Below are 12,366 nucleotides of genomic sequence, written 5' to 3' on the forward strand. Positions count from 1 at the left end.
TTGTGGGTAATTAATGTTATTAGGAATATCTCGCCATAGGGACTATGCTGTAATGACCACGTAGCACAAATTCGACCTGCACTCCCATTTCTTAGCTGGCATAGCCACTGCTACCTGGAGAATACCTGTGTCCATCAGGTTTGGCCATCCCACTCTCCTTAGTAAGTAAAGCATTAGGGTTTACACAAGTAAAGGTCACTTATACGAGATGGTTTGGAGAGGAGCTACGTACCTAGTTTTGTTGCTTGTTTGGTGTTTTCTGTCCCTTGTACACTCTGGTTTAATTGTTTGATGTTCGGATAGATTCTGCAAATAGTATCCCACTGCAGCAAACGTACAAGGGATCCTCTTGTGTCTGGGAGGCTTTCTGATTTGAGCCGGTCAGAGATGTTTTGTGCTGGTGCAGCTGGTCTGAGAGGAAGACTCATTTCCTTCTCCAGAGTCAGACTTTCAAAGGTCTGAGTTTCAGCTCCGGCAGTTTGATTTTGGTCGGTGCACCCAAACTGAGCCCCTTCTGGGACTCTTACTGGTCAGACTCACAGGAGGCTGATGCTTCCAGTGAGTAACAGGCACTTGGCAGACTCAGACCCAGGTGGTCAGGATATCCATCCCTCTGTAAAATCTCGCTTAGAAGTCAGTGAGGCAGAGCTGGGGTTGGAACAGAGTGAGTTAAGCAGATCCTGTTACTGTGTGGCTTTGGGGCTGTGGTTCTTAGATGTTGCTCTGACCCTTGAGTCACGTCTTGCACCTGGACCAGTGGCTAGGCTTGCTCCCTGCTCTGTCATCTCCCCTGCGTGGTGGTGGGGGCGTGCTAATAAATTGTAGTGGCTTCTTCAGAGCACCTTCTTCCGCTGAAGTAGTCTTTTGGAGTTAATTAGGTTATTGTCGTGAGTAGTCTAAAATAATAATTGATTTTCACTATTTCCTAGGAAGAATTTGATTATATTTTTGGATTTGTGAGTGATGCAGTGACGATTTTCTGGGTTTATTGGCCATGATTGGGCTGGGTTATTACCAGGTCTTCAGCTATACCTGTACTTTGCTTACTTCCATCATGTATCGCCCAGCCTCCCCAACCCCCAGACTGGGCAGCTGAGGGGTAGGGCACACGGGGCCCCTCTGTTGTGGACAGAACGTGCCATGATGTTCATGAGCCAGATGCTTTTTCTCTGGTGCCTCCTAGGGTTGGGTGAGCTCCCTTTACACCGTTTTCTGAGTGAGTTCTGAGTGTTGCAAAGCCGCACAGTTAACATCGATTGCTTTCAAGTCTGTAACTTCTACTTCAGTTTTTTGTGCTTTGACCTTTTATTTTGATTTTTAAAAAGATTTTATTTATTTATTTTAGAGAAAGGAGGGAGAGAAACATTGATTGGTTGCCTCTTGTACAAACCCCAACCGGGGACTGAACCTGCAACCCAGGCATGTGTCCTCATTGGGAATCGAACCAGTGACCTATTGCTTTGTGGGATGATGCCCAACCGAGCGTCACTGGTCAGGGCTGCACCTTGACTTTTTTTTTTAAGATTTTATTTATTTACTTTTAGAGAGGGAAAGGACGGGAGAAAGAGAGGGAGAGAAACATCAGTGTGTGGTTGCCTCTCATGCACCCCCTACTGGGGACCTGGCCTACAACCCAGGCATGTGCTCTGACTAGGAATTGAACCAGTGATCCTTTGGTTCACAGGCCAGCGCTCAATCCTCTAAGCCACACCAGCCAGAGTCAAAGTCTTTTGACTTTAAAAAGACCTTTGTGTAGTTATTTTCATGACTGAAAATAGGACAGTAAGAACTAGCGTTGATTGAACTCTGGTTGTGGAAGCCACTGTACTGAGGGCTTCGCATGTGTCATCCCCTGTAACCCTCGCAGTACCACGGGAGGGTGGTTTTATTGATATTTTCGTTTCATGCGTGAGGAAACTTGAGACATAGGCTATTTATGTCGTCCGCCTTAGTCCCACAGCTGCGGCAGGGATTCAGACCACTGGCCAGTAAGTAACTGGAGAAGGGCGGCATCTCAGAGGGTGAGAGAGTTCTTCTAGGCTGAAGCCCCCCTCCCCACACCTTTCCCCTAAAGGTGCGTGTGTGTTTGTCCTTCCTCTGCCCTCACTTTCAAGTACGCTTTTATGAGTATTCATTAGGTCTGCAGTTCTTACCACTCTACCTCCATTCCTCCTTGGGGGGAGAATACCAATATTGCCTGTTTCTGTTCTTAAGAGCAGTGTGCAGCAACGTTATTTGACGTTGTACGCACGTTTATGATGCACTCTCACATCCCACGCTTTGCTGTGGTGGGAGGGCTCCCTTTGAATTCTGCAAGGCTGACCTATCTGCTCTGCTAGTAGTGTCCATAATCTCGAGTCCCTTAATCTCATCATCAGGCTGGGGTGGGATCAGGCGACTGTTGGGGGAAATGTCCCCGACTTTGTGGCTTTGGCAGTATGGGTTGGTACAAATACTTTGGGTACTGTCACAGAGAGGGATTGTTGAGCTGGCTCCCATGGGATGTTGTGTCGTTTACTGGGCAGAAAAGAGGAGCCGGGGCAGAGAGGACAGTGTGTGAAGTCTTGAAGGCATAAGAAGCACAGTGTCTTTGGGTAATGAATAAGCTAAAAGCTCACATATAGGGTATGTGTGAATGAAGGAGAAGAGAGGGAGACCAGAAATGAGGCTTGGCCTTTATTCCATAGAGTGGCGAGCCGTTGACATATTGAGTGAGGTGCAAAACGATTGGATTTGTGTCTCAGGAAGATCACTCTGAAGGAGGCCAGGATATGATGAGGGGTTGGAGTTGAGAGGTAGTTAAATGGCAGTTCTGCCATTATCTGGTGGATTTGATGTCTGGATTAAGGAGGACAAGTCACAGATGGCAGACTTTGTTCTGGCTTGGAAGGGTGGGTACATGTGATGCCCCTGAGGCACAGGAGAGGAGGCAGCCTTGGAAGGAGGTGTACTGGGATACGGGCTGAGACCGACTGGCTCCCCAAGATCACCAGTTTTTAAAGGGAAGACCAACAAAAAGGACTCTGAGGAGGCAGATCAGGAGAGAAGGAGAGATGTGAGTGGCAGTGGCTGGGGGAGGAGTGATTTTAAGGCACGGGGAGTCAGCCCCAGTGTCAGACTGCAGAGAGAAGTCAAGAAGAATGACAAGAAGCCTCATTATGAGCCTTCATGGTGTCATTCTTGATAGTAACGTAACTATAAAAGGTTACTAAATAAAATTAAGAGTTTGTGTTTGTAAATGAAGATCTCATATAAAATTGTTGGCACTGCAGCCACTGGCCTCTACCAGCCTTCTGTGCAGGTGGGCTTCAGTTCACCTGCTCTCCATGAGAACAGGCGGAATTAGTTGACTGAGATGACCCCAAGGTTTACTCCAGTGACTCTGTGGCCTTTTTAAAGCTGAGGGAGGAGGGAAATCCCTAGTTTCAGGGTACTGGAGAGATGCCTGAAGCCATTTCAGCGGTACGCTGCAGGGCGGGGCGCGTTTCTGAGTGCGCCTGCACTTAGGTCAGCCGGTGGAGACCTAAGCAGAGACTCACTTTCTCTCTCTTTCTGGCGTGTGGTGTGGGTGTCTGGCCTGGGCAATGTGTGGACCCGCTGTTTCCAGTACAATGGCTCTGATTGGGTGGCTCTGGGGCAGGTGTTCTTACATTACAGAAATTCTCACTGCAGTGAGGATTGGGTAGATTTACACATTCCGTTCTTGCCGCAGATTCTATGGAGGTGAAACCCATCATGACCAGAAAGTTGCGGAGGCGACCGAATGACCCTGTCCCCATTCCGGACAAGAGGAGAAAGCCTGCACCTGATATCCGTTTGCATCAGCCTCAGTCGCTTTTTCCCCCCTTAAGACTGCTGAGTCCTTTGTTTACCCTTTGATAGGACACGCATGGTTATTGCCCTACGGGAAAGAGTCAGATCCCACTGCAAAGCAGGGGCTGGCCATTTTATTGTTGGAGTCTTCGATGGCTGCTGCCGTTAGTGGGAAGGATCTAAAGGGAGCAGTTTTTTGGAAAGGGCTTCGTGTTGGAAGTTCAGCCGGGTTTTAATACTCACTTGGAGATTCAGAAGCAACTGAGAATTCATGTGCCTTTATGTTTTTTCACCTGCAAAATGAGGACAGCGATAATCTGCATTTTATACCTCGGTTATCTCTATCCCTGGATTGCACACTGTTGTTAAATTAAAGCAGATGAGATTCAGTCAGAAATAAAGGAGCCCCTTTAATCATAAAAATGGGAAGAGGGCATATAGGAAAGTATTGTTTCTGTCCCTCTTGAGGAAGTAATAAATAGCCATTTGCACAAAATTGTTTAGTCATTTGCCCCCAGGAAAGGGCATAACTTCAGGTCCCTTTATCTTCACCACTGAGAGTGGAAGTTGCTAGGGAAGATTAACCCCATGTATGTATGTGGAAGTCGTCAGATCTTTGGAACAAAAGCACTTCATAAATTCAGGATGGAGTTCTTTTATTGTGTGCTTTGCTCACTATTACGGCAGTTAAACTATTGAAGCTCATTCCACCTTTGCATCATTGAAGTTTGTGAGATGGGGGGAGGGGCGGGTGTGAACTCTTTTATATACCTGGCACCATGACATTTAGTGCGAGAATCAAAAACTTCCCAGAGACAAGCTGCTATTGTAAAAATGTCATGCAGCATGATTACACTCTATAAACTATAAAACCCTGGTGCCATTTTGTTGAAATCTGTTTGCTCGGAAACCATGCTTTTCCTCCGCCTTTCTTTAACTCTCAACACCCCAGCTAAACTATTTGTTAACAGATGAACAGATCATGGAGGATCTGAGAACGTTAAATAAGGTACGGTTCAGTGTTTCGTTTATTTGAAAGCTTGGGCTTGATATGATTTTCTGCTTTACTTTGTTCACATATTACTGTTAAATCAGTTTGATACCTTTGACATCGTAAGTTGCACCTGAAATGATTTTGTCTAAGATTTTTTATTGTTCTTTCTACAGCTAAAGTCACCCAAGAGACCAGGTAAGTGCATGACATTATTGGCATTTGTGCAGTTTTTTTTTTATCATGCATTTGGAGAAGAATGCGAATACCTGGCAGGGAATTGTTGCCATTCTCAAGTGTAAAGTGTTCATCATTTGCCTAAAAGTAATCATCACGCAAGCTGAAGAGAACCTTAAGTGCACCAGCCCCTGATTTTTTTTAACCCCGTTATGTTAAAGCTATTTCTGTCTTTTCCTTAGGATTTATTGTAAAAGACGCATTTGATTGATTTACTGGTAAAGGTTTCCTTTCTGAATGGGCATCAGCCATAAGATTTAAGTACACATCCATTTCTGAAAATGAAACTGGAAGGGCTTGTCAGTATTACTCTCTCTGTGGAGTTCAGTCGGAGGCACTGCTGTTGCAGTGGCTTATCATGGCCCGGCTCCGGTCAGGAACTGGCGGGCTGCTCCCAGTCCCAGCCTGTGGGAGAGGCCAGCCTGGTGTTAACGGGGGTTCCGCCTAGAGCAGCACTCGAGAGTCAGTGCTCGGCAGGCTCTTGGGTAGAATTGGCAGGGTGTTGTGTTGTTTCAAGCACTGTAATTACTCACACATCCCTCCATTCAGCGAGTCTTGGGGAAGAAAACAGGATTCTTCTTTCTGTAAATAATTTCCTTCTGAGGGCTGCTGTGGTCCACAGAGAGGGCCCGTGTGTCTGAAGGGATGGTGAGAAAAGGGCTTGAGTAAGTGCGAATGTAAATCATTTAAGCCCCTGTAGCTGCTAGTACTGTGTTAGCTTGACTCTACACGTACCCAATAGCCTGCTCTACCTCGTGATAAGTATTTCTAGAAATTACATCATTCTTTATAAATTTAAAGAGATTTACTGAATTCTCCTCCTTTTGGGCTTTTGATGGTCACTGGGATTATAGTTCTACTCCCAGCGACCTTGGGCAAAGCCCTTAGCCTGCCTGAGCTTCGGGTTTCACTGCTGTTCAGTGAGGCTAATCTTGCCTACCTCACAAGTTTGCTTTGAGGGTTGTTAGATGTGGTATACAAGAATTTTACTGAATTTCCATTTGTTACAGCTGTAAGGACTTGCTGATTATAATTATTAGCACCTTTTAGTAGCACTTCAGCTAAAGCCTGTTACTGGTGGACTCAATGTTTGTTTTGTGCTCAGTCATTGAAGTATGTCTCTGGTTTCTCCAGCATCCCCGTCCTCTCCCGAACACTTGCCGGCCACACCTGCTGAGTCTCCAGCCCAGAGATTTGAAGCCCGGATAGAAGATGGCAAATTATACTATGACAAAAGATGGTACGTTGTCAGAGAGAAGCATAGGGTACTCGAAAGAGTCTCAAACGAACCACTTGGAAAGAGGGCTGGGCCAGCCCGTAGTTGTCGTTTCAGAGCATGGCTGCCGCTTACCTTACGTCACATTAAAAGTGAAGTAACATTTAAACGGGAGTCAGGAGTTGTTCGGTTGTCGCTGCTTGTTAGATCTCGGAAGGCAGTGTTTTCCCAAAACATGTTCTTCTTATGGTGCCCCCCGCTTCCGTGCTGTACTAGGATTTGCAGGCTTACGTCTCTTGTGATGCTTCTGTAGACTGGGGCCAGGGTTTATGTCCTCCTCTGTCTTTTCTTAACTCTGCCCCGTGTGTGAAAATTAATAGGTCTTCTGTGGAGAAAAAGATTTTGTGGTCCGATGAGTTTGGGGGGTAACCATGTTCATTCAGATAAATGGGTTTCCCCACTGTGGCCCCTCTTGGGTCCTGTGTTGTGCTCCTGTGCACCGTGAATTTCTAGGGTGTTACTAGGTGTTACTGATTTGGTGAGGGACCCCTTTGCATGCTCATCCAGGAAACATACTTTGGGGAATTGTATTAAAAAACATTACTAATTAGATTGAAGAAGGGTTGAAATCTTCAGACCACCTGTATTTCCATTGGGAAGGAAATGGCAAAATAATATAAAAGAACCATAAAAGCTCATAAATGTGTTCATTTGACAAACATTTAGTCTGCTCTGTAACTAGGCATTCTGCAAGGTATTAAGTTACCTGGATCCTGCCACCTTTTCCCAGCTCTTTTAATTCTGATGTATTTCTTTATTCATTGTCCATACGTGGCCTATTACTCAGTTTAAGTCATGGTGGACATATCTTTACATTCGTCTGCCTTCCCACTGGGTTACATGCAGAATGTTTTTCTGGGCTACTGTATGTGCTAATTATTTATAATGGCAATACAATGACCTTTTGAGTTTCAAAACATTTATTTAACCGAAGATTCCAAAATTTGACTAATGCTACTTGGACTTTTTTGAGCTTTCTTAACAACAACAAACCCCCCCCATAAGTTGTTTTAGTTAGTTACCTTGTAATACTGTACTCTAAAATGGACAAAAAATGCTTAGTGGCCTAGTTATGCCTGAGGTAAATCAGTCCCACCTTTTAGGTTACAGGGCTTAGTTACCCGGTGGGTGATGAAGGCTTGCTCTATTTGTAAGCCTGATCTTAGTGCCTTCTGCCCTTCTGATTGAGCTTCCTGCGGCAGTCTTGTGTTTTCATATTGCTTATCAGAACAAATCACCACTAGGTGGCAGGCCCTAACAGCTCAACACACTGGGGGCCAAGTAAGATGAAAAATGTTTCAAATAATGAAAACCAAATAACCTTTAAAGATCAAGCCCACACATAAGCAACATCTTCAAAAACGATGAGATTTATAACTAACATTTTTATGGATCTCGAGTCCTAAAGCCATGTGATATTTCAAGTACTGTTCATTTTGTAATTGCGTTGCTTAGGGTCTTCCTCTCTCTCAGGCTTAATCCTTTGACTTCATGGGACACTTCTTGAGGGTGGAGATGCTGTAAAATAAAGTTCTTGTTTTTCTAAAGAAAGGACCCACAGTGGCTGGCACGTGATGATGCATACTGAGTGGTCAGGTTTGCTGTGCTCGACCACCCAAGCATTTTGGAGGAATTTCACTGTCTTTCTCACAATTTAAAAAATTTTAAAAATAAGGTCTTTGGGAGCATTTTACTTTTTCAGTGAATTTAAAGCTGCTTTTATTTTATTGTTAAATATCGAGGCTTTTTTCCTTCTGTATTCTGTGTGTTTCTCTTTGGCCTTGGCAGTCAGAGCTCATGACACGTGTGTTGAAAGGCAGGTCAGGTCCCTCCCTCCGTATTTGGAAGGTGTTTATGGGAATCCTGGCCCGCACATTTACCAACACAGACGCGGCCGCTCCTGTCTCACCAGTTCCGGCGTTTGCCGTTTGTGTCCTCGTCAGTTGGAAGCTGTCATTTTTCCTTCTTTTTCAGCGTCATAGCCCGTGGCTGAGAGGTCACCTGAGTCGCTTTGTGTTCTTTCCAGTAGTGTCAAGTATTTTGGTGAAACAGTATTTCTGGCAAAACATGTTTCATTGAGTTTTAAATGACTTCAGCAAAATGACTGTGGTTCAGGCTTCCCATCTTGGCAGGAACACTTACCAAGCTACATTTCATTTTGAAAGATAAGCATCTCCCCTTTGCTTTGGTCTCATGCTGCTGTTAAGGCATTTTATATCCTGCTGTAACTTTTCCTCACATTTTGATTTGGAATAATGACCCTTCTTAGAAAGTCCTGTGGAAGTAGCTGGTATTTAAAATAACTAACGGATGGTGTTGGCAGACTGTTTATTCACTCCTCACGTTCCATCTGGGGCTGCTAATGTGAATCAGAAGAGAAGTCACCCACTTGCTCGAGTGGATTTAACCCTCCAGCCTTCGACTGACACAAAAGACTGTTAACTCAAAACAGTGAATATTGACAACTAGAATTGGGACTCTTTGAGGCAATAGCTGTGACATGGTCTTTTCTTTTGAAGAGAAACATTAATATCAGGATTCCCAGTAGGATACAAAATTAAATGAATTCTACCTCCTCCCTGCCCCACATTTTGACCCACCTTCTACAGAAATTGCTTTCTTCCATAATAGTAATGGTGACTCTAGTTCATTGGGTTTAACAGCAGAGGCAAAGCTTTAAGAGCTTAATTGTAGGGATTCCCAGGTCAGAATTTCCATTAGTAATAAAGTAATAAAGTTAGCTTGACATTTAGGGCTTGTCCTCTGAGGCTATTTAAAGTATTTTTTCAGCAGAGGTGAATTATAGCTTGTAAAATGGGTTAATTGGCAAAAAGTGGTAATGTACATTTTTACTTATTTAGCTCGATTGATGTTGCTTTTTTAACATTTTTTATGTTCTAAGTATATTTTGAAATTTTTCCCTGCTCTTTTATTAGCCCGTAGAAATTGGAAAGTAAATTTGTATTTTAAGGTTGTCGTGTACTTTTTGGCTTCATTTTATTTTATTTTATTTTTTTTAAGACTTTATTTATTTTTTAGGGAGAGGGGAAGGGAGGGAGAAAGAGAGGGAGAGAAATATTGGCCTGCAATCCAGGCATGCGCTGTGACTGGGAATCGAACCCATGACCTTTTGGTTTGCAGGCCAACGCTCAATCCACTGAGCCACACCAGCCAGGGCACTTTGTGGCCTCATTTTAAAAATGAGTGTATTACTACTGTGGAAACACAGTCAATATACTGCTAAATAAATGTGTCCATTATGTTCCTGTATCTGTAACAAAACACCCCCTTTATGAGTAGAGGACTTAATCGTATTTTGTCGTGTATAATGCGCACATTTTTGCCCAAATTTTTGAGGGAAAAATAAGAATGTGCGTTATACATGGGTGTAATGATTATACACCGTGGGTAGGGCAGTGGGTATAGTAGTCCCATGTGTAATGAGTGCAAAAGGGGTGCGCATTATACATGGGAGCGCATTATACTTGGCAAAACATGGTATTTTTCCCAGAGAATTCAGATCATTCATTTCTTTTTTTTTATTGTTTTATTTTTTATCAGAAGGGAGAAAGAAAGAAAGGGAAAGAAACATTGGTTGCTTCTTGTATGAGCCCCGATCAAAGACCGAATCTATAACCCAGGCATGTGCCCTAGGGGTCGAACCATGACCTTTCACATTGTGGAATGACAACCAACCCATTGAGTCACACCTGCCAGAGCAGGAATTCAGGTATTTTAATAGATCTGATACCCAAGGATACTGGTTCCCCAAGGCCATAGTGTGGCACATGAGTATCTCCTAGAGGTTCCAGAGACTCTGCTTCAGGAAGAGATGGGAACCAGTTGGGTTGGAAGTGGGCCACTTTGAGAAACATGCTGGCCAGCTCTCCTGTGGAATAAACAGTGACCAGTGGTGGACATTGAAGCTACCTCCATTTGGGGATCCCAGAGCCAGCACTTTGGGGAGGTGGCCAGATGCTTAATTCCCAGACTGCTTCATAGGGGTAAGAGACAGATTGCATTGTTTATTCCTGTTGTTCACTTCTAAGCCAGTCAGGTGTATGAGGTTTGGGCTCTGAGCACATCTGAATAAAAACGCATCACATCTCATGAAAATTGTTTGAATACTCTCCCAGAGTTAACTGATGTCTTTAACAGACATTTAGATAAAATTTGTGTGACATTAGGTTTTCTTTTTACCCCGTCTTATTTACATATTATCCAGTATCACGATTTAAGAAGATATTACTTACTTTTTAATATAAGTAATACCTGTTTATTCTAGAAAAAAGAAAGCTATGCAATAAAAGAAATACCATTCTTAACTTACATTTCACATTTTAAAAAATTTTACTATACATTTTAATGCATAAATTTTACCAGTTTTTTCTGTGTGTATATGATATGCATGTAACATTCGTGTTTGTTACAGATACAGGAACATAATGGACACATTTATTTAGCAGTATATTGAGCGTGTTTCCACAGTAGTAATGCACTTCTGTGCCACATCAGTGACCTTCCTTTATTAAAGTATTTAGAAAGTAGTATCAGAATGACTTTAGGCTAGTTGCCTGTTGTTTTGTGTTTTTTATCTCTTTAATAAATCACAATCCCTATAGGATAACTGAATGTTCTCTCTATATTTGTATTCTAACCATTTAGATAGGACATTTGGATTAGATGTGGGAGGGAAACTCAACTTGGAGTTTTGCTGTGAACTAATTCAGCCTTTCCTCATGCATGTACAATTCAGAGTTTGCAATATACATATTTAGCATTATTGAAGGTCCCCTAACCCAGTTTACCAACTAATCTCTGGCCAAAAGCAATTTGAAGCTGGATCTAAACCAATCTTGCCTTTCTAATTGTGTTTATGATTCGATTTTTTTTAACTGTTTTCAGGAAGTAAATTGACTTGGAAACCTTAGTTTTCAGTTCCTAAGTAGCAGATTGAAGAGTGCTTAGAACCTAGATTGGAAAAAGTTTATTGTGGGAGCGAAGTACATCCTTTACTGTAATGTCTTGGCAGTAGATTATTTCATTATACCAGCAAACAGTCTGCTCTCTTTTCCCACGGAAATAATGATATAAATGCAGTGCTTTGCTGGGAGATGAATTTCGGTTTTAGTGGAATTTACATGAGTTAGTGGGTCTGTTAAATCAGATCCTTGCAGCCAGAATGAACCAAAGGTTATGTTCTTGACTGAACAGGTGCTGGCCCAGGCCAGGGCTGCCAGCAGTGGCTCAACTGGTTTCCAGCTCTTGTAATCCAGCAGCTGCTCCTTCATCCTGTGGCAGCTGTTACTGTGCCATTTGGCTCTTCTCTGGCTTCCTCACTTTCATCCTTGGCCTTGTCCCTGAACTTAGAGAAGTTGAAGGTGGTTCTGCACTATAGGCCAAGAGAATAGATACAGGGGCTAGAAGGGCCATGCCTGTTGTGTCTGCTCCCTTTAAAGCAGCTCTCCTGACTGGCCAGGCCGCACCAGATGCTCTCAGGTGTGTGTCACGGCACTCAGAGCTCACCCCGTTCCAGGTTGCCAGGTGAGACTGTTTCATGTCCTTCACTACCCCTGCGTTTGAAGTCCCATGACAGCGGGGACCTTGTGGCCTTGTTCACTGTCTGCCTCCAACCGTGAGCATAGTCAGTGGTGCACAGGAAGCGATTAATGAGTATTCCTTGAATGAGTGACCAAAGTAAGGGCTGAATTTGGCCTGCCTTCTCATTGGTGACTTGCTGGGCAAATGGAAAATAAGTAACAGGGCAAACAGTTTTTAAGCACTTCTGTTCATTTTGTCTACGCAGCCTTCTTCAATGTTTTGGGGTAAAAACAGGTTTTAGTTGAAAAATTATAATTTACTTTTTGAGTTGAGCCATATAGTCCAAATAAAAAAGTAAATATAGAGTTAATTTCCTATCCTTTTTCTTGGCCCTCCCCTTTTCGTCTTCGCAGAGGAACCAAGGCATGTAGGTTTTAGATTTAGAAGAAGATTAGGGGGTCATCATCCAATCTAATCTGAAGATGGAAGCCTTTAAATTAAACCTGAA

At 43.3% G+C, this 12,366-nt stretch overlaps 1 protein-coding gene across 1 annotated transcript in view; it reads left to right on the forward strand.

Annotated features, from left to right (window-relative positions):
- The window catches only part of SUDS3 (SDS3 homolog, SIN3A corepressor complex component), a 35,790-nt gene that overhangs the window by 16,230 nt on the left and 7,194 nt on the right, over positions 1 to 12,366 (forward strand). Inside the window, exons 7-10 of the mRNA XM_024566787.3 lie at positions 3,713 to 3,808; positions 4,761 to 4,822; positions 4,981 to 5,002; positions 6,176 to 6,281. Coding sequence (XP_024422555.1) covers positions 3,713 to 3,808; positions 4,761 to 4,822; positions 4,981 to 5,002; positions 6,176 to 6,281 — 286 coding nt within the window. The remainder of the gene's footprint in view (positions 1 to 3,712; positions 3,809 to 4,760; positions 4,823 to 4,980; positions 5,003 to 6,175; positions 6,282 to 12,366) is intronic.

Source organism: Desmodus rotundus, chromosome 7, assembly GCF_022682495.2.
Source record: "Desmodus rotundus isolate HL8 chromosome 7, HLdesRot8A.1, whole genome shotgun sequence".
Lineage (NCBI taxonomy): Eukaryota > Metazoa > Chordata > Mammalia > Chiroptera > Phyllostomidae > Desmodus > Desmodus rotundus.